This window comes from Lissotriton vulgaris, chromosome 1_1, assembly GCF_964263255.1.
Source record: "Lissotriton vulgaris chromosome 1_1, aLisVul1.2, whole genome shotgun sequence".
Lineage (NCBI taxonomy): Eukaryota > Metazoa > Chordata > Amphibia > Caudata > Salamandridae > Lissotriton > Lissotriton vulgaris.
The window spans coordinates 1,782,724,933-1,782,747,433 of record NC_141685.1 but is presented as its reverse complement, the minus strand read 5'-3'; the positions used below and the strand labels follow the sequence as shown (position 1 = coordinate 1,782,747,433).

Here is a 22,501-nt window from a genome sequence, read left to right as displayed (position 1 = left end):
CAAGGGACGGGCAGGGTGGGGGGTAGTAAACTATGGAATACGGCCAAATGCAGGTAAGTAAACATATAAATCATTAAAATGAATTTCGTTGCACGCACTGCTTCGCCAAATTCGATGCAGTCCGTGCAACAAAATGTATTTTATTTATTTATATGTTTACTTACGTGCATTTAGCCGTATTCCATAGTTTACTATCCCCATCCTTTCTTTCCCCCCCCTGCCCCACGTCACTGCCCGGCACCACTTCCAGCACCGACCGCTACTGTAGTTGGGTGAGACCGGATCAAAGTCAAAAGGTAAGTCCACCAGCATGGTTCCGATACAAGATGTGGATTGGGTCCAGTCAGCGTTTACCTTTGGACTTAAAAAAAATCTTGAAGAAAAATGTCTGAGAAGGTAAAGTTCAATGGGGAAAGACTGCAGGTGTTGTCGGATGCCTGGGTCAAAGCCGCAATGAAGATTTCTATGTTTGGACTTAGTCGCCAAAGTGGAAGCTCCAGTTGGATGAGGCAGTAGGTTGTAGATGTAGGCAGTTCCATGAGATCGGATACCCTTTTGGCGAAGCACCGCTGAAATGGATTTGCTGCTGTGCAGAAAAATGTAGCAGGAGAATCAGCAAAGCCAGTCCAAAGGACGGTGATGCACCTTGGGCCTGATCGACAGGCATGTTGGTACAGGTCTCCTCCTGGTTTTTATAGCACTTTGGACAACATTTTTGTAAATCCTCAGTTTTGGAAAATGGCAATCTTGGTATCTTTAACGCTACAACCAAAGGTATAAGACTGATGGGACACTTCTTGGGGTTTTAGGGTTCACTCGGGCTGTGTCCAGGTATGGGTGCAAGATGGTGAGAGCCTATCATGTCCCTGTGGTTCTGTACAGGCAGCACAGTCTGGCAGAGAACTCAGCAGGCCACAGCGGCAGACTGCCATATAAGAGTCCTTCCGCAGATTGAGTAGTGAACTGAAGAGTGGTTCTGAAGATCCTATTTTTATACCATGGTGGCCTTCTTTTGCAAGGTGGGAGAATCCTCTAGAAAGGTTCTTAAGGGTCATAGGATTTACTAACTCCCCTGCCATGGCTGTAAGCTAGCGGCAGTGAAAATACAGGTCTTTAAGTCCTTTGTGTGGTGGCAAAGTACAAGCTACTCAGGGGCAAGTGGGGCTGTGCTCAGCTCCACCCTCCACATCCTGCTAGTAGATGGTCCATTGTGTGTCTTTTGCTTTCTCACCCTAAGTGCACCGGGTAGGCCCAGATGAGGGTCCTGGGTTCACTGTGCCACTAGATTCAAGCAAGCCTGGCTGATGAGGGGTTATGCCCCGAAAACGGTCCCAGAATACTTGTTTCCAGGGGAGGAGCTGGCTTGGCAGTTCGGGCTGGACTGTTCCCATGAGGCACAGGGTCAAGACTGATTTGCATATGGCTGGATCCAAACTAGTGTGGCATGGTGAGCAAAAGAACAATAGATTTAACCCTGATCTCTTGGCTGTGGGTGAATGTTTGATTTGCTATGCATTCCATCCATTACCCATGTGTCTTTAACTTTCTAAAAGTGGCATTTTCAAAATTGCGAGGAAAAATCTGCCTTTACCATTAAAGCGGTTTTATCATTGCTAAACATGAAATATCCTCCTCCTCTGAATTAGGAATTAAAGTTCATTGAATGTAATAAGGAATATCCAATTTTTTCCTAGGGGAGGAGTAGTGAAAAACTAATTCGGGAGTTTTTCGCTAACAAGACATGTAAAACTTAAAAGTACATGCCCAACCTTTAAATTACACAGCACCCTGTGCAATGGATTGCCTAGCCACTGGTAGCAGTTAATTTACTGGCCCAAGGTATATAGTATACCACTCTACAAGGGATTTATAAGTAAATTAGAATAGCCAATCAGATATACACCAGTCAAAGCATGTTCAGGTGAGTGAGCACAAACACTTTTCAACTGGTTAGCAGTGGTAAATTGTACAAAGTCCTATGGCTAACAAAAGCAATGATCCAGCAAAAATTGGAGGCAAGTAGGCAGAAACATATGGGGGAAGATCACCCTATCGCTGACAGGTCTATCATGTACATATCCTACTTTAAAAAAATATTGCAACCTGCCCTCTGGGCTGTCCAGGGTGTACTTAGGGATGATTCATATGTAGTAAAAATTGAGGTTTACACGTGACAAAATGTTTATTTTGCCTGGTCGAATTAGCTGTTTTAAATTACATTTTGACTGCATTGGCAAACCCAAGACATGGTTTAAAAGGTCATTAAATGGGTAGAACATTTAGTGCTGCAGGTCCACTAGTGACATTCAATTTACAGGCCCTTTGCACATCTTGTACCACTTTTCTAAGGACTTAAAGTAAATTAAATGTGCCAATCACCTGTATGCTACTTTCACCATGTTTTAAGAAGTAAGCACAACCACTGTGGCACTAGTTAGCAATGGTAAAGTTACAGAATGTTAAAGCCAACAACAACAAATTTCAGTAAACAAGAGGTGATGAAGCAAAATGGGTGGGGGAAGACTACACCAATAGAGCACTGTCGACTCAGATTAAGTTTTTTTCAACATTTACAAAGTGGAATAGGTCCATTTGGTATCCCTCCCATTTGTGAATGGGTGATCAATCAGAAATTGCATATGATCAATCAGAAATTCTTAGTAAATGTCACTTTCATCCGGCCCCTCATGTTCTTGAGTATATGATGTATTATGATCATACCTCAGACACGTTGAATTCTCAATGGCTTTTGTCTTTCGTGAAAACCCAAAATTATTTATTAGCCATAGCCCTCAAAATGTGTTGTAGTTTCAATCAAGTGTGCAAATCAAAATGGTGTAAAATGTATTCTAACCAGATTATCTTATATCCAGTATGTCTATAACATGAACGAAAAGGGTACATGGTAAAAGCAGGAAATTCACATATTTTGTGCAAAGCCTTTCACATTTGTGGAGTGCAAGAATATAGCGATGGACATTCGCATCTACACCACAACAGCAAAGAAGCACTTTGCTCATCTTGATGAAAAATGTGTTATTCAAGCACAATACATGCATATTTACATATGATTCAATTTCAAAACAGCAAACAGAAGGTAAAGTGTATCATACTTTAACACTTACAGAAATATATATTGTATCTGTTTGTCTGTCATACTTTAACACTTACGGAACGATATATTTTATCTGTTTGTCTGTCATACTTTAACACTTACAGAACGATATATTTATCTGTTTGTCTGTCACCCAATGTACCTCTCAAGCTTTTCTTCTCTGAATTATAAAAGGTGCTGAAGGGATGTTGCACATTTTTCGAGAAGTTGTGTCTTGATTGGATTTTGCCTAACACCTAACCTGCCAGCGTCTCATATCTATCTCATACAGTTTACAAAGTAAATCATTTGAAATTTAACAGTTGATTAGGGACTCTGGCCCAGTGGTTTTACATTTCAGACCTGGCATGTATCAGCTCCTCCGTCTGCGCCTCTTAGCTCTCTCCGACGCCTCTCTCGAAGCTCCCAACATCTCTGTCAGCTCTCCTTTCCACATTTCTTAGATGCCCCATCCGTTCTCTCTGCTCCTCGAAGGCGTCCTTCAGCTAGGGTAATAGTTCAAAGATTTAAAATGTGTTCATATTGTGTACTCCGATTTCATTTTATTTTCGTCAATTTTATAATTTGTAGTATGCTTACAGTGTGGAAAATTCCAGTTACAGCATGTTTTTGTGTTGAAAAGTGTATTACAATAATTGAAAACTTACAAAGACAATACAATCAAAACATTCAACGGGATTAGTATGGTGTTTTTCCTCGAAAATTCGTGCTACAAGAAAATATTTAATTGAGATACTCAATTAAAACTTTGCTTAGACTTCCAAATGTATGAAAGATTTCAATAATTGGCCTTTTTTACTTTCCCATAAGTTCCTGAAATCCAAAAGTGCAAATAAATGGGCTTTTTGGGATTGAGTTTGTTATATATTACAGATGATCAAACTAGCAAAAGATTGTAATATTCATTAAAGTTAACATTTAAATTGCATTGTGTTGTAGCTCACAAAAATTTCTAACCTCATCACCCTGAATATGATCTAATCGTTGCAAATTAATAAATAAAATACTTTGTCCAAGGTGGTAAAATCCTCTACATAATAAAAGGTTCATATAATAGTTACAAATGTGTAAGTATAGAGCATATGTTAAAGCAATCCTATGCCTGGTGACTCCAGTTCTCTTAAATACAAGTAAATTGATTCATGGTATTATTAACTTTGTTAAGAAATTTAAATAGAGAAAGGAATAGATAGAGAGGTAAAGGAAACAGAAGTAAATGAAGAAAAACTCAGAGAGAGAAAGCAATATATATTGATCTAGCGTTAATACAAACTTGCAAAAACTTTATTTTACATAATTTGTAATTATACCTTGACCTGTTAACTGGTAGAATTTCACTTCTTTGATTAGTGTAAATCACATTAATTGTTGATGGTCATCAAAGACTTTCAAGATTAATCTTTAATTCATTTTATGATGTTAATTCAAGTGCTTGAAATGGATTTGTGCAAGTGCAGGTACTCACTATCCTGGACAAGTTTTTTGCTATTCACAAGTGCCATTAATTTCTAACTCAAAGTATTGACTCCAAACTAAGAAGTGCTACTACTCTCCATTTCCAGCTAAAGAGGTGAAGGTACTCTGTACCTGTGAGTACCATCCTTTTAATACACTATTTACTTAATAGAGCTTCTTTCTAAGATTTCACTTGAATTTGCACAGCTGTTTTAATAATGGGCACACAGTAACAGAGGCAAACTGGGCACATTGGAAACCGGGCACAGGGGCACTCAAGCGCTGGTGGAGCTGCAGCGGGGGGGAGCGACCTACCTGGCAAGGTCAAAGGTCGCTCAAATGAATAACCTCACCCACCAGGCATCGCATTTCCCCTTGTACCTTACCCTCTTCTACCAATTGCCAGAAGGACCTTATATTATTTGTGTGTATCACTTCTAACATTATTTGCCAATTTTTGGATTTATATTCTAACTCCTTTCTCTCGTTTTATTTTTGTATTCCAATTTCACCACACAAATGCTCTCAATTGTCTCCTTATCTTTTTTTCTTAACTGTCTTTCCCATTTCCTTACCCTAAGTTTCACATTTCTGTACTCATTGTTAAACCAACCCTTTATACTTCCTTTTATATTATGGATGGGCCCATTTTTTACTTTTATTTTTAGGCAATTTACCACCTGCTCGATCGCCTGCTCGTACCATGGTAAAATGTTTCCTTTTTGCTGTAAGTTACAAACAACCGTATAAACAATAAACAAATTATTAACCACTTGCAGGCTTTCCTCTGTTAGATGGGTGGTTGTCCGTCTAGGGTATTCAATCTGTAAGGGGATTACTTTTTCTCTTTCCGATTCCTGTTCCATCTTAATTAACAATTCTAAAGACCAATGGTCACTGCCCTCACTCTGCAATACCTCAAATTGTTCGACATCCTTAAAATGTCATGCATTAATGAAAGCATAATCAATTAGGCAATTCCGATTCCCTATACGAAAAGTCTTCTTTGCTGGACAATCCAAATTCGTCCGCCCATTGGCACAGAATAATCCTATTGATCCAAGGAACTGTACCAAATATTTGCCTTGTGCGTCACTACCTACTCCACTGCGTCACTACCTACTCCACCAAATTATGCATGAGGACGATGTCAGATTGCTAAAATCTCCTTAAACAGTTATCACTAAGGGACTGTTCTAATTTATGGTTAAAATCTCATAAAATCATTATCAAATATGCTGCTTTTGTTATACAAATAGATTCCAAATCTTTCTCTAACAAACCAAGTTGTACTTCATAATCTGTTATTACTCCTGGCTGGATAAATACATTTATCACGATAATTTGTCCAGATCCCACTATAGAGTTCTACCTGACAAGCCAGTAACCACCTATATTTCACATTTAACTTAATTATTTTATTAGCTTTTTTTACTGATACCAGTGTAATTAAGCCCCCCGATGGTCGGCCTAAGTTTAATCGTACTGCCTCATTGGTTAAAGTCAAATAGTGTTTCACAGCTGTAATATTTTCATCTCTTATAAGGTAATTTAAAAATATTAGTTGTCTATCAATATTTTGTTTTTAACATTAATACATGGAGCAAAACGATGTTGCACTTCAATATGTACAAAAAATATCTCTTTTTTTTACTAAAGCGAAATGGACCGGGAGGTAACGTTTAGCCAGGCACTTCATTAACACTTATATTAAAGGTTAATGGAAAGGTAAATTGAAAAGGTACAGTTAAGCAACGTAGTCAGCTGTCAAAAAAGGCTAAAGATGGCCACTTCACCACATAAACTCTAGAACAGCGGTTCTTTGCCCATGGCGATCTACTGCAAATACTCAGGTAGATATGACTGCCAATAATTATTTACTGTCAATAATCATAAGCAGCCTGAGCTAAATAACTATGTAAATCTAGCTCCTCCTACGAGGATAATAGTTTAATCAAGTAACAATAATACTTGTCATCAGAGACATTATCACCCCTTACAGGGCCAACAGGGCACTTCGCTCCAACGAGCTCCACCTTGCAACCATTCCCAGAAAAAAAAGGCCAGGAGCGGAGTTAGGCTCTTTTCACTCAATGCATCCAAATTATGGAACGCCCTCCAAATCCACCTAAGGAGTAAGCATGATCATCTAAAATTCAGCGAACAACTGAAGACCTGTCTATTCATATAGACGCCTCCCATTTCTTCCTTCATATTCTTCAGCGTTGGGACGCCTACGGGTAGCTAAGCATGGGCGGAAAATCCGTTTCGCTCGCGGATTTTGCGGATTTTCGGTAAATTCGCAATCCGCGAGATCCGCAAATCTCCCGCAAAATCCGCAAATCCGCGAGCAGCGGATTTTATGGCTTGCTCGCACTGTTTGCGTGAGTTCGCGGCTTGCCAGTACAACTTCGCACCCCGCGAGTAAGTGCTAAATTGCAGAAATACGATCTTAGCAAAACTGAAACTACTTACCAGGTTCAAAAGTTCAGGCTCATCATTAGTAGCCTTTTCCTGTAGTGCTTCCTGAGGGGCCCCTCCAGAGTTCAGTTGCCAGTTGCAACTATTATGTGACCCTGCTCTGAACCTCAGAATAGTTACACATATGCCACAAAGGTCCTGAATTACAGCTAAGGGAGACAAGCAGGAGCCAGGCTGGAAGTTAAAATCCATTAATCAGCCCCTAATTCATTATTGTCAGTTGGGGCAGGGCAGGTGTTGTAACTAATTTTGCAACAATGAAAGCACTTAGCAAGTGCAAAAGATCACTAATCAGGAAGCACTAAGGAAGCAGGTGCCAGCTAAAAAAATATTCTGTGACACATTAATCAGCCCCAAATTAATTCAGGTCACTTGAGGCAGGGAAGGTGTGCTTTGCTTTGCCGAAAATAATGTACACTGGACAACCAGAGGGTGTGGTGATGAAACAGAGGGTGGCATGGGTGGGCCAGAGGGTGGCATGAGTAGTCAGAGAGTGGCAGTGGTGACAGAGAGTGGCAGTGATGAAGAAGAGTGTCCCAAACAGGCTGGACACGTAGAAACAACAAGTTCGCAAAACTTGCGACCTGACAGGTAAGTTCGCAAATTGCGAAATTGTAAAAACCCTCGCGAACTGGCAGAAACACGCGCGAACACAAAAAAAAAAAAATCCGCAAATTCGCGGGAATTCGCGGATTTTGCGGATTGCGAGTTCGCAAATCCGCAAAATTTGCGAACGCGAGATTCGCAAAATTCGCCCATGCTTACGGGTAGCCACGCGCTTTACAAATGCCTAATACAATACAATACTTATTTGATGTCTACTGTATTGCATCTCTAATGTATTTGACGAATGTATTAATAAAACAAATAAAGATAAATAAAAAAATACTAAGCATTTTGAAAAAAATTTTTAGTCAGCAGCTGATTTGTAGTTCGGCATGGAGCATGTGTGAATGCATACAGTCACTGTTCACATAAAAACACTCTTCAACTTAAACCAGCAGTCATGTGCTAACTAAAACACTTTAAAAATACTTATGATTTTCTAGAAAGTCATATGAATTTTCACACTGAGAGAGCTACTGTTCTAAGTTCTCGGCAATCCATGCGTATAAGCACAAGTAGATGCACAAAAGACCGTTCCTGGCTGCATGTTCTGCCATCCACTGCTTTACATACCCGGGCTAATACAGACTCCAAGCACCTACCCTTCTTATATTGCAGAGGATGCATAGCAAAATTGTTTAGCAGGGCTGAAACTTTTCCATAGGCAGAGTACAAATTCCCGCTAGGCAGCACAATGAGCACGAGGTCTTCTAGTTATTATATAGTCACCATTTGACACAAAGACACTGCATTGGCTCTACCTTTGTCTGCTCCAAGCTGGATTGCTGCCCTGTGTTTGTCCAAAGCCAGTGTGAATCCAGTTGCAACTTCTGTTCACAACTTTCTGCCAAGAGCTCTGATTTGGCAAAAGTACCTGTTGAATTGTAAATGTTACCTGGGTCACATAATGGTGTGTCATTCTTAAATTTAAACACACAATTGCAGTGGCAAGTAAATGTTTTGCCTGTATAATGTTTATCTCAAATTATATTCTGGACCATATAGATGTATGTTTTTTTAGTGGTCATGGCTCAAAATGCGAGCCAGGCCTACAGGACATGCCAATGCTTGCTTTTTCCTTCTTCCCATTTTTCGAACAATAAGGCTCATTATGATGGTGGGTGGACGCCTGTCATCATAACGGTGATGGGACCACCTGCCAGATGTGCGGCGGTCACACCAGCCAGATTCAGATACGCCCGCCACAGTGGCAGGCGCATCCTGGCCTTTTCACATTGCGGACTGTGCTGCTGGCTGCAGCACCGTATGCAAGGTGAAAATGCCACGATGTGCATTTCCATGCACAACGTGGCACCTTGGGCATGGAAATGTAAGTGGGTACCATGGGTACCCCCCCATAGAGGGAGCCCACAACGGGCATCCCCAAAGCCAGTCTCCATTTGTCTTTTTGCGCAAACAGACAGGCGGAAGGGCACATCCTAATCACTACAGCAGTGCATGCACAGCACTGCCCCAATGATGCCCTGGGTCCGGGTTCCACAAGGTGGGCGGAAAAGGACCGCCTTGCGGGACCATAGCTGACGGTCTTTCTATCTGACGCTGAACCAATGTGATTCCCACCGTCATCCTAATTTGACGGTGGTTGAATCACATAGTGATGGCGAGAGGATTGCCACTGCCGGCCCGGCGGTGGCGATCTTCCCCCCATCATAACGAGCCCCAATATTTCTTTCTAAATTTTAGTCTTTCTTTGTTTCATTATTCATTTAATGTTTCCCTTTTCTTTATCTCCTTCCTTCCATCTTACTTTCCATATTTCATATCTTTGTTTCTTTCATTACATCCTTCCTTCTTTTTTATTTGCAGCTTTCCATCATTGTCTTTCATTCCTTTCTCTTTTCATCTTTCTATTTTTCCCTGTAGCTTTTTTTACATTCTTTTAATTTTCCCTCCTTCTTTCTGGGTTCTTCTTTTTCATTCATTTCTCTATCCTTCTTTTCTGCCTGTCTTCAGTTCTCTTTACTTCTTGATGCAATATATTTTTATATTTTTCCACTACTCCAACTTTCTTATTTCATTAGGTACTTCTTTTGATATTTTCTCCACATCTGCCTGAACTTCTGTTCCCGTTCCTCTTTATTCATTGTCCCTCTTATGTCTGTTTATCTTTAAAATATTCATTATATCTCAATTCACGTTCTTTCTCTCTCTTTTCCTTTCCTCTCTCTTTCCATATCAATGTATTCTCAGAACGCAAACTGGTACTATTAAACTGTTTTCACTCAGTGGCTGAATATATCCTTTCCTTTAGGGTCTTGGCAGATACTGCAGAAAATGCCCAAATGAGGTGGAAGCTACATATCATACGTGAGTGACGGTGTGCATTACACCACCCACATATATGGCACAAGTATTTGGCTTCCAGGAGAACCACAGTGCTATTGCTGGGCTGCAGATTTAAAGCACTGTGGTAATACATGGAAAGGAAAAGTATACCTTTTATTGCTAGAAAACCAAAACCTATTTCTATATATTAAGGAACAAGCCTCAAAGTGTGCAGTGTAACCTTCAGAGCAGGGGGCTTAATATATAAAAAGTTGTCAATTACTCATTTTAAATAGATGACTTCACTCTGAGTGATTGTTAAAGAGTGTTTTGAACTGTGTAGGTTTAGACTACACTCTACGGGAACCACCTAGCTTTCCTTAAAATCTCAAACTCATATATCCTCAAGGGAAAAATGCTAGCATGATGAAAAAGGTTATTTGTCACTCAGTTTTCGAAATCTGATTTAATATAGATATCTGATTTTAGTAGAAAAGTAAAGTTGGAAAATATATTTTGTGTGCTGCCTGAGTCAAAACAGGGTCATACTGATTTGCATTTAGCCATGTCTGAACTGGGGTGGCAGAGTGGGCTAAAGAACGGTGATGGATTAAACCCGGATCTTTTGACTGGGTGTGAGTGTTTGATTGATTCAGATGCTCCGTCCATCACCACCCCCTTTTGTACCGCTTTTGGCCGCCATAAGTGTGGCAGGGTATGCTCAGACGTGAGTCCCTTGCTCACTTTGCCACTGGATTCAAGCAAGCCAGGCTGAAGACGGCTGGAATGCCAGAAACCGGTCCTCGGAAGCTTGTTTCCGGTCCAGAGAAGACATGGCTTGGCAGTTCGGGCTGGACTGTTCCCATGAGGCACAGGGTCAGACTGATTTGCATTTAGCCATGTCTGAACTGGGGTGGCAGAGTGGGCTAAAGAACGGTGATGGATTAAACCCAGATCTTTTGACAGGGTGTGAGTGTTTTATTGATTCAGATGCTCTGTCCATCACCACCCCCTTTTGTACCGTTTTTGGCCGCCATAAGTGTGGCAGGGTATGCTCAGACGTGAGTCCCTTGCTCACTTTGCCACTGGATTCAAGCAAGCTGGGCTGAAGACGGCTGGAATGCCAGAAACCGGTCCTCGGAAGCTTGTTTCCGGTTCAGGGAAGACATGGCTTGGCAGTTCGGGCTGGACTGTTCCTGTGAGGCACAGGGTCAGACTGATTTGCATTTAGCCATGTCTAAACTGGGGTGGCAGAGTGGGCTAAAGAACGGTGATGGATTAAACCCAGATCTTTTGACTGGGTGTGAGTGTTTGATTGATTCAGATGCTCCGTCCATCACCACCCCCTTTTTCACCACCCCTTTTTGTACCGCCTGAGTCAAAACTGGCTTAGATACAGTATTCCAATTATCTCACCTCCGGGCTGGAGTCAGCACCCTGCTCGCTAGGAAACAAACCATGACCTCTGGGCCAAGGAAGGCAAGAGTGCTGTCACTGACTGCCCATTTAGCAGGGACCCTGATGGGTAGAATGTTACTTCCTCTAAATAAGGATGTGGTTTAGAGAGATCCAAAGACCCTCGCAGTGGAAGAAGAGGCCAACCATCTTGGATTTATGGTTCCTGTGAATTGTTACAGTACAGCAAGAGGACATGCTACAAAAGGAGGTGCTCATAGGGGAGAGGTAGACTGAAAGGGGAACATATGGAGAACAAAGGTTAGCCTTAATACTACTACTTTTCAGTTAGCGACCACAAAAGGAACTGAACAAATATGTTTTCATTCATTCTAGGGCATACTTAGACCTCCAGGCACTAACCCCAGCAGAAATATGTGCCATTCTTGGACTCTGGAAGATGGGATTACCTCCTCTAAATAGGCACATAGGCCTAACCTCATACACATCCTACTATTACATAAATGCAAACTAGAGCCCACATATTCCAACGCACACTCATTAATGCTCACTCTGCAGTCGTCCACACACCACACATTGCAGACCTCATCACTGATCACAAGATTGATACCCTCTACATCACACAAAGATGGTTCACCCCCACATCTTCGAACATCATAGATGTTTTTCTTTACAGAGGCTACAGCATCAGTCATGTGGGATGAGCACATAGGAAGGGAGGAGGCATTGCTGTCATCCATAAATCATCCTAGTCCTGCACACTAGACAAGCAACTAACACTTAAATCAATTGAATTGTTGACATACCACTTCCTTACTCTGCAACTCGGGCCACCACCTTCCGTCTCATCTACAGGCCCCCTAGCAGAATAAGGAATTAATTGATAAATTCTCCCAACTCCTCACCACCTTGTCTATCCCACATGCCCACACCACCTTCAACCATCAAGACAATGCAAGTTAGAAAAAACAAAAAACAAGACACCACATTTCTTATCAGTATGCTGAACATCGTGGTACAGCATGTCGCACAATCAACAGACTCCAAAGGCCATATCCTCAATCTTGCCTTCACAACATCATCAGCAATCCAATACAAATCACCCATGCCCTTGGACTGGACTGACCACTTTGCCATTGTTATTTTCACAGTCATGATAGTACCAACACACCAAGGTTAACACAAAAGATAACACCAAACCTTCAGATGCTTCAAATACTTCCCCATTGCTTGAATCAACTAGACACCCAACCTCAACACCCTTCTAAACCATTCCAAAAGCATTTTGGAAAGCTATGTGACTGTCTACGCCCCCATTAAAAACACAAGTGCAAGGCAAAGTCTTCAGCACCCTGGTATTATAAATACCATGCTGACAAACATCCATCCACAGATAGGAAAGAAAATGAATGAAAAGAAAAACTCCCAATGAACCCCCGATACTGATGTCCCTCTGTGCAATACGCATGCAGCTCATCACTTGAGCCAAAGCAGTACTATACATCACCATCAAAGAAGCCTTCAACATGCGCAAAACACTGTTCAAAACAATCAAGCACTGCATTAACCACTTCTCAGACCCACCTATTACTAACTCCACAGAAAAGTGTAATCCCACCAACTTCTTCTCCAGTGAAAAAATACAGAAGGTCTGACTGCACATCAATGGTGCCAAGCCTGCTTCAACTCTCAGTTCCACGCTTCCTACAGAATCCAGGAAAGGTCAGCATTCAAAGCCTTATCTCTCACAGAAATGGCTGATATACTGAACTCCCTCAAAGCCACTTCTCATGAAGTTGATATCTCACCACTGTTCTTCATCAAACCTCTCTTACCCATACTTATAATTGCCAATGACTCTCTAACTCAAAGGATTGTCTCACAATCTCTCTATTCCTCCCACTCTTAATAAAACCTACAGACCCAGATGACTTCACCAATACTCAGCCCACCACACAAATACCATTGGGCAAGATAATTGAAAAAGCAGCCTGTGTTCAACTTTAAGATCACATCAATGCTAACCATCTCCAGCATAACTACCAGTCTGGCTTCCGATCACACTGCAGCACAGAGACTGCCACCTTGCACATTGTAGATAATGCCTCTTGACCAAAGATGAAGATGATCCCTGCCTCCTGATATTGCTGGACTTTTTAGCTGCCTTTGACACAGACAACCATCCCATCCTCATAAATACCCTTGAGGTCCTGAATGAGATTCACCAGCGATGTCCTTAACTAGTACTTGTCCACCTTTTCCAACCATCACAAGTTTGTGCACATAGGCACCTACAGTTCACAAAAAATCTCCATCACATTTTGATTCCCCCAGGGTTCCATACTGGTTTCTTTTATCCTCAACATTTACATGGAGTCAATTTGTTCTCCACTCACAGACACAGTGTAAAGAATCACCAATATGGCGATTAAACACAACTCTACTTGAACGTCTCCTCTTCTCCTCTTCTTCACACATCAAACATCTTAAACACTGCTTTTACATAATCCTGACCTGAATGTTCAGCACCTACCCGAAGCTCAACCAACAAAAATAGAATTCCTATTGTTGCTAAAAAACTAACAACAAGATACAGTACAACGCTGGCTCAATTACATGAACCTTCACAGCTTCGAACCCCAAATCTTACCAAAAGCCAAAATACTTGTAATCACCCTTGATACCAACTTCTCCACACAAATGTCTGCATTGATATTAAATGAACATGTGTAATTGATTTCTAATACCAGACCTAAAAGCAAGACATATTTAGGGTTACCATTTGGGACAATGTATGACACACGTTTTAACATTAGAACAGGAACTATGGACACTGTATTGTTGTTTTGTTCATAAAGAAATTGCCTCTCTTTGCTACCCTTCAGGTAACCATCTTTCCTCACTGCCACAGAGGTTCCTTTGCATTAGACATGTATTGAGAACTAAACCCCTTTGCTGCAGGCTGGTGGTACACCACAGGTATGCATCTTCTGTGACATTTTTCACATTTTCACAATTGTGTACAATTTACATGTAGAGCAGCATAATTTTGGCTCCAACCTTTCCTATTCATTTAAGGTCATATATTTGTGTACGTATGGCTTCATGTACTTTCATAATGTCACCTTTTTACTGCAGTGTAGTGCACTTGAACCATTACAGAAAGCGCATCTACTGTGTAATATTGACACTTATATGTGTGTCTATATTAACATTTTCTTTACAGTACAGCAAGTTGCAGTTCTCTCATATATCTATAACTGTGTAGTTTGAACAACATCGTATTTCTTACATGTTCACGTATTTCTTTAAATAATACTCCTACTTTTTTTATAACTGAAAATATAATCATTCGAATAGTGCTCTACACCTATATTGTATCTCTCTATATGTGTTTGTAATAATGCATTTAAAACTTGTAATGAAATGTTTTCCAAACTAAAGTTGACCAAAGGGCTTAAGCTTTTGGATTTTGCAATTTGTAGTTTTCACATGAATGCTTGCTTAGGATGCAATGTTTTTCCTTCCTCTGCAGGTGCAGATGAATGATCTCATGGTTGAAGAAAGGCACATTGTGTGAAAGAGACAGCGAGGTTAGAAAGAAGTATCTCTTAGCAAGGATAAGAAGATTTAATGGAGTAAAGGAGGACTACTGTCTGAGCGGATTATCGAGATGGGAGGAATTCAAGGATGTTCTAATGTGTAGACCAAAGGAAAGAAGTCCTGAGTGTAGTTGCCAAGTGTGTTGTTTGAAGATGAGAAAAACGTAGACCTGTGACCTGAAATTCTAGAACATTCTTAACTGGGTATAATTGAGCATTGCACTTTATCTTTGTTCAGAGTCCCTTTAGAATCTAATAGAAACAGACCACTTTGCAACATCTGTATTGTGTGGCTTCCTGCTATACAATATACTTTACCTTCAAGTACTTTTACAAATGTTCAGTATATGGTGACACCTTTCTCTGCTTCCCTGATTTAATAGGGTTCTCCTGATTCCCATCTAAAATAGGGTTTAATCGGTCTCCTTAGACAAAGTCATATGTCGGCAAGAGGATCGAAACTTCCAATCTCTTCACCAGAATGTATTTCTTATTCATTGAGTAGCAGCTATCAAATTCCTCATTTTCTACCTGTTATTGAGGATCAATTGTGTCAGTCGCTTCGGATATCCATGAGATATTCTGTAATTTTATACTACGTTTCTGTGACTGATTTATCTCATCTTTGCTTTGAATTTTTATTAAATCTATAACAAATCCCATCAATCGACTCTGAGCTTTACTGTGTGACCAAATGGGTTGCACTGTACTTGATAAGTTGTAATTGATCCTATCTCCTTTTATTCCTCAGGAACCTTCAACGTTCCATTACAGGGGCCAGGAAGACGGACTCCACATTCAATGCCTCCTCACATGTTTTAAAATCCTCTTGCTGATCTCGAAATCTGGTCCTCCTGCCTTGCTATGTATGTGACAGACATTATGTAAAGTGCTGCAGCATATAAACACACATTTAAGTCCTGCTTTGCTGGTAGGAAATTATTTGATGATATTTCTAGCCCACCAAACATTTATGTGCTTTAAGAATTCAATCAGCACCGTAAGATCTGGTGCTTTTTGTATTGTCTGGAAATTCAGCACATACTTGAATGAAAGGGGCTATCAAAGAACACCATACATCATATGCTCATTCCTAAGTAAGCGTAATTTGGTGAATTTATTAAACTTACCCACATCTTTAATCGTCCACAAAACACAACTCAAATACTTTCAGCTGTGTATAATTTCTGAAGCTAGCCCCTGAAGAGGCTCTTTGGATTACCGTGGTCAGACATGCCTCTCTCTATATGTGATTCCAGTCAACAGCAAACATTATAGGGCGTTATATCTATGCATTTGCAGAGGACTTTGATTTTCTCTGCCGAAATAGGTGCATGTTAGAAGTCAAACTCCCATGAAATGTTACATCAATTTAACAAGAGCTCTGCAACAAATTAAGATTATGTCCACCTGCACCACCTCTCTTTTACTTAAGTGCAGGGACAGCTGGTAATCTTTGAAAGGGGTTTGGTGAGTGAAGTGTCCTAACACTACCCAATATCCAAAATTAAACAACCCCTGCCTCCAAAAGCCCAAACTAAAAAACAACATGTATCATACAACATAAACACAAAATAAATCATCACTACACTGACATGGATTACACTAACATTTGTAATACATAAAATAAAGTGGTACTTACCAAAGGGCCGGGCTTCCTCCTTGATGTTCTACTGCAGAGTATAGCACAAACAGCTCCCTTAACCAATCTTGATGCTGCTCTAATGGTATTACCCAGCATGAGAGAAGCACCACGTGGGGGGCGTGGCTTAGCCAGCAATGGAGTTGGACATGCTGCTGTAGAGCTCCGTCCTCGGCTCCTATCTCTGTCTACATATATCAGTATATTGCTGAGCAGCAGTGGCGGCAATTTCCTTATATCGCCAGGAGGTGACCTCAGAGCTACGGTGCGGTGGCAAAGCGTTGTGGGTCCTGTGTTCTAGCGGCGGGCACCACCGCATGTATTTCAGCCGATGGAGGGGCCGAGATATCAGGAGTGCTGCTGGATGTGAGGCCGGGGACTGACCCCTCCCCTAAGGCCTCACTGCTCGCTGGAAGTCTATACTGCTGAGTGAGCTGCGGGCAGTAGTGAGGAGCCCGTATTTGGCCTAACTGAACTGGTGAGAAGGGGAGAAGCTGGCACTGCTGTGCGCGCCGAGGATCTTCCCTGTGCCTGCAGCGGGCAACTGAGGAGTTACAACACCGCCTGTGACGAGGCGGGCAGGGCCAGAGATTTGCCCAGCCCCGAGGCCCAGGCACTAACTCGGGCTGCGGCCATCTGCAGCGACTGCAGGTTTTGCTGTGAGGATACCTATTGACCTGAGGCGGCGCGAGTACACCACGGGAGTAGAGCTGTGGAGAATGAGGCCTGTCTGCCTGTGTGGGCCCCGCCTGTCATGCATAGAGGCTCGGTCTGCAGTTCCCAGTCCAGATCGTGCCACCTGAGTCTAAGGTACTGCAAGGCAAATGTATGGGATCCTCAAGCCATGGCCACTGCAAATTACGCCACCCAGACTTTTGTGTGCTGAGTAGAGGAGTCTGGGCCTCCTCGAAAGACTTACAGTGCTATTCTTTATATGGGGAACAAGATGATATAGCTCTGAAGTCCCATACAATTCATTCCAAATAACACTCCAGGCCTATGTGTTTAAACCCACTACGCACCTCCACATCCCAAGCTCTTCGTGCTGGTACCTATTAACCAGCAGGACACAGCCACGAAACAGCCCAACACTGATGTGAAGTCCGCTTGCCCCTTCTGGCCCCTTTCACTTGAGCCTCTGTCCTGGAGACTTGCTGGACTGGTCGGGCTGTCTCTGTGCGTGGAGGATTGCGAGTTGGAAGTGAATAGGGCAGGTGTGCCACATCCACCCAGCCCGGATTGCATCTGGCCTTGATCGACGCTGTCGGCGGGGGCGGAACCGGATAGTTATCCCAGAAGCATTAAAAGCGCATGTTGCGGGGGGTCGTACAAAAATTGGCACTGAGGGTGCGGCGGGCCCTCACCCGCAGACGCGAGCACAGGCAGATAAGATGGCGAGCTCCGAAGCGACAGATCCCCTGTTGCACAAACTTGACGCAGTGTTGGGGGCAGTGGGGAAACTACGAAAGGCAATGAACCAAATCTGCACATCCCTGGAAGGTAAAATAGACAAGGTGGAGCTGGATCTCACGTTGCTGAATGCTGATCACCGAAAGCTCATAGCCCGCACCGCAGCAGTAGAAGGAGGCATTGTGGAAGTCTCGCCACTGATGTCCACAGCTGAGACACACATTCGTGATCTGCTCAACAGAGTGGAATTCTTGGAGGATGCGGAAGGCGGAGCCCATCCCAACAACCTCCTTCCGGAGGGAATTGAGGGGAAGAACGCAGTACTTTATGCAGAAGACTGGATCCAAACGGTGCTGCCAGGAGAGACCTTGTCCCCGCACTTCGTGGTCGAGAGAGCTCACAGAGTGCCTGCCAGACCCCCGCCCCCAGGCTCAAATCCGAAACCACGACTAATTTGATTGTTAAATTACAGAGACAGAGATGCTGTAGTCCAGGAAACACGGAAATTACAAGATATACAGGTAGATAACCAAAAACTGATGATTTTCTCGGACTACACCCTCCAAGTACAGAGGCAGCGACATTCTTACCTTGCAGTGAAGCGACGCCTGAGACAGTATGATTTAAAATACTCGCTCTTGTTCCCTGCAAAGTTGAGAGTCATCTCGAATGGTATAACTCACTTTTTCACCACTCCGGAAAGTGTGGAAAAATGGTTAGACGCTCATTGCTCATCACAACCGGGGCAGAAGGAGACAATGGCGGAAGCTCCTCTGTGACGACAACGAAGACGACAATGGAAATCTCAATATCTGACTTTGCAGGCAAACAGCCCATCCCCCGCATTGGTGCTAAGTGGGCAGCTGGAAGCGGTGCAAGTTGTGGTGAATATTAGTGGCTCACCGGCTGAAGACACCAATTCGGACTTTGAAATGCAAGGGCAGCCCAGCGAGGATGAACTGTCGGATAATGTTTCTGTTTCCCAGGACTCCTGTGCACCTCTGAATGTTACCCCACAAACTTCTGTTGATATTGTTTAAGAATATATTAATTACAAATCTGTGTTACTTCATCTTTATTGGCCACTTGATACCAGACCCTGTCGCACACGCAAGTATAAGAGTTTGTGTTTATTATACGTGCACTGTATTGTTAGTGTGGGGTGGTTAGGGGGTGTAGTCGATCAGTGGCAAGGCTAAACCTGTTGTTGAGCTCCCCTTATAGGTCCTTCCCTATATGGGAATATTATGTATATCAAATGAATAACTGCTCTGACAATATCTGTGGCTAGCCAGGATTGGACCTAACTGTCAGGGACGATCCTTTTATGCATCTGTGATTGGCCAATGTAAGTCTCCATTTTGCTGAGCGCTATAGTCTTCCCCAGACGTTGGTTGTGTGCTATTGTATTGATAGTTTGGGCAACTGCCTGTTGCAGAATTGCTCTCATGGTATTCTTTTTTGCACGTTGTTTTTATATTGTTTATGCCATCACTATTGAGCGGGGATGCGATTGCTGTAATGTTAATTCTCCAACAATAACATGTATAAGCATGGGTTTTTTATATACACCACCAACCTTCCCCATCCTTGAGCCAGAGGGAGCTACTGATACCTTTGAAGCACGCAAGATATGGCACCTATCCGGATAAGAACATGGAATGTGCGAGGGATCCATAGTCCGGAGCGTTGCTACCTCATATACTCTTATTTAAAGTACCATCACATACAAATAGCACTCCTTCAGGATACACATCTATCTCAAGTAGAAGTCACTCACCTACACAGACAGTGGAGGGGCAATTATATGCGGCTGGCCACTCTGATTATGCCCGTGGGGCCCTAATATGGGTGAGACCAGGTACTCCATTCAGAGTGAAAGACACAGTAGTGGACGGGGAGGGTAGATATGTTATCGTTTGGGGTGTATTGGCCTTGCTATATGCGCCCAACACTGAGCAGGCAGCCTACCTGGTTCAAATATCGCAAAAACTCTCCACATGGCATGCACACCCAAGATCATCGGCGAAGACTATAACTGCGCACTGGATGTCTCCTTAGATCTCTCCTTTCCTCCCTTACTGGGCACAGCCACTCATGCGGCTGCGAAAGCCATAATGCACTGGGCAGAGCAATGGCACTTTACTGATGTGTGGCGGTTCAGGAACCCACTGGACAGGGTATACTCCTACTATTCTGGAGCCCACAAGCTCCACGTGCGCTTAGACCACTTCATGGTGTTGAATGACCTCCTCCCATGTATCTCTGACACCTCCTATCTGGGGTGCACGCATTCCGACCACAACCCGCATTTGATAGAGTTAAGATGGGAGGCTGAGGCACCCCCGATACATGTGTGGCGCCTTCAGCCAGAAGACCTCTTGGACGTGTCTTTCCGTGATTTACTGGCCACTATGGTAGCACAATATTTTGATGAAAATGCGGATACGGCCACTTCGCCATTGGTGGAGTGGGAAGCCTTTAAGGTGGTTGTCAGAGTACACTATCTGGGGACGCAAGAAGGCAAGCATGGGCAACTAGAGAGGGAGCTTACCACATTAGAGCAGCAGCTGGCTACTAGTGAACAAGCCGCCGTAGACGGAGATCGAAGGCAGCTAGACACACACAGGATGGAGCACGCAGGCTTACTGGAGCGATTAAAGTGTCTGAACTATGCTGCTCATTCGGCACGGACACACCAAATAGGGGATAAAGTAGGCAAATTACTTGCGTGGCTCATTCGACAAAAGGAATTATCTGCACTGATTGTTTCAGTGCGGACAGCCGGTGGGGGAGTTGCTTATACGCAACGTGACATCCATGACACATTCACCATGCATTATCAAAATCTATATAAATCGCCCGTGCAGACCACTCCCCAAGAACTGCAGGCCTACCTGGAAGACATAGATCTGAAGCCGATAAACACACAATGTGCGGACCTAAATGCTCATATTCACTCAGAGGAACTCAGTGATAGCATTTTTTCATTGTCCAACGGGAAATCGCCGGGGCCTGAAGGTCTCCCTACTGAATTTTACAACGCATACGCTTACATTTTGATACCACAGGTATGGAAAGTGTACAAAACTGCACTAGATGATGTTACCCTTACGAACACACAAAATGAGGCCCTGCTGGTCTCCCTCCTTAAACCTGATAAGAACCCTGACCTCCTGGGCTCCTACCGACCATTAGGACTACTCAACACTGATTACAAAGTTTTTGCATCACTGTTGGCTAAGCGTCTCCATCCTGTAGTGAACTCATTGGTATACTCTGACCAAAGCCGCTTTGTTCCCGCCCGGTGCACTTCTCTTAACATTCGTAGATTTTTTGGAATACAACAATGTGCAACACATAGATGGTCTGCTTGGTTCTTGACCTGGAAAAAGCTTTTGACTCCCTGGAGTGGCCTTCTCCGGCGACAGGTTTAGGCAAATTTGAACTAGGAGGTCACTTTTGAAATATGGTTCGCCTATTGTATCAACGCCCACTGTTCGAGTTCGCACCAGCAGGTTGATCTCAGACCCAATTAGGGTGAGGCATGGGACGCATCAAGGCTGTCCCTTGTCCCCATTGCTATTATCTCTAGCAATGGAGCCACTGGCGTCGGTGCTCCGGATGGATGGGGAAGCATGGGGCATACAGTTAGGGGATGGGCTACAAGCTATTTCCTTATACGCGGATGATCTGTTATTATACCTACTGGATGTCACCGTCATCCCGACGTCCATTGCAGATATACTCAGAACCTTTGAAGGAATATCTGGACTCCGGGTTAACTGGGCTAAGTCGGGGATTTATCTATTTAATACTGCCGTAGCAGAGGAAGCTGTGGTCCTAAATGATTCACTTTTCACATGGTACCCCCTTTGAGGGTAATTTTACAAGAGCAATCTCGGCACTTCGAGCTCAAATGCGATTCTGGAAGACTCTTCCTATAAAAATGATTGTGTTGCCTAAGCTGCTGTATTATTTTTCAAATCTCCCACTCTATGTTCCGCCCAAGCTCTTTCGAGAGAACGGCTGTTTCGGGATTTCATTTTTAATAACGGGAGACCGCGAGTGGCTCTGTGGAAACTGTATGCTCCTACTGATCAGGGCGGGCTGGCTAACATGGAACGTTATTCTTTGGCTGCCAAACTTCAATGGGTGACAAAATGGCTCGATGTTCAGAATCTGGAGGACATGGCAACCGTGGCACAGCCCTGGGTCCGCTCCCAGATCTGTCATTTGTTTCACCCTGTTGCAAACCTTCCAAGGCCAAAAAAAACTCCACCTGGGTTTGGCGATACGCTGTTATAAGAGGAGCTTATATCTTACCCGAGCGACGCTTCCATACGCCCCTAACCTGCCACTGCTCCGCACACCAGAGGCAGACTGAATACGTCGGAGGCAGCTCTGGCGGCCTGGCATGCCGCGGGCATAGCCACGCTAGGTGACCTTTATAGTGGTGGTACGCTACTGTCATTTGTGACACTAGCT

General features: G+C 43.1%; 1 protein-coding gene across 2 annotated transcripts in view; it reads right to left on the bottom strand.

The window, feature by feature from the left end:
- The window catches only part of TAFA2 (TAFA chemokine like family member 2), a 1,199,141-nt gene that overhangs the window by 22,811 nt on the left and 1,153,829 nt on the right, over positions 1-22,501 (bottom strand). For both annotated transcript variants that reach the window (XM_086919106.1, XM_086919105.1), the window contains one exon: positions 3,458-3,600. In XM_086919106.1, the coding sequence (XP_086775232.1) occupies positions 3,490-3,600 (111 nt within the window). In that variant the 3' untranslated portion in view covers positions 3,458-3,489. The remainder of the gene's footprint in view (positions 1-3,457; positions 3,601-22,501) is intronic.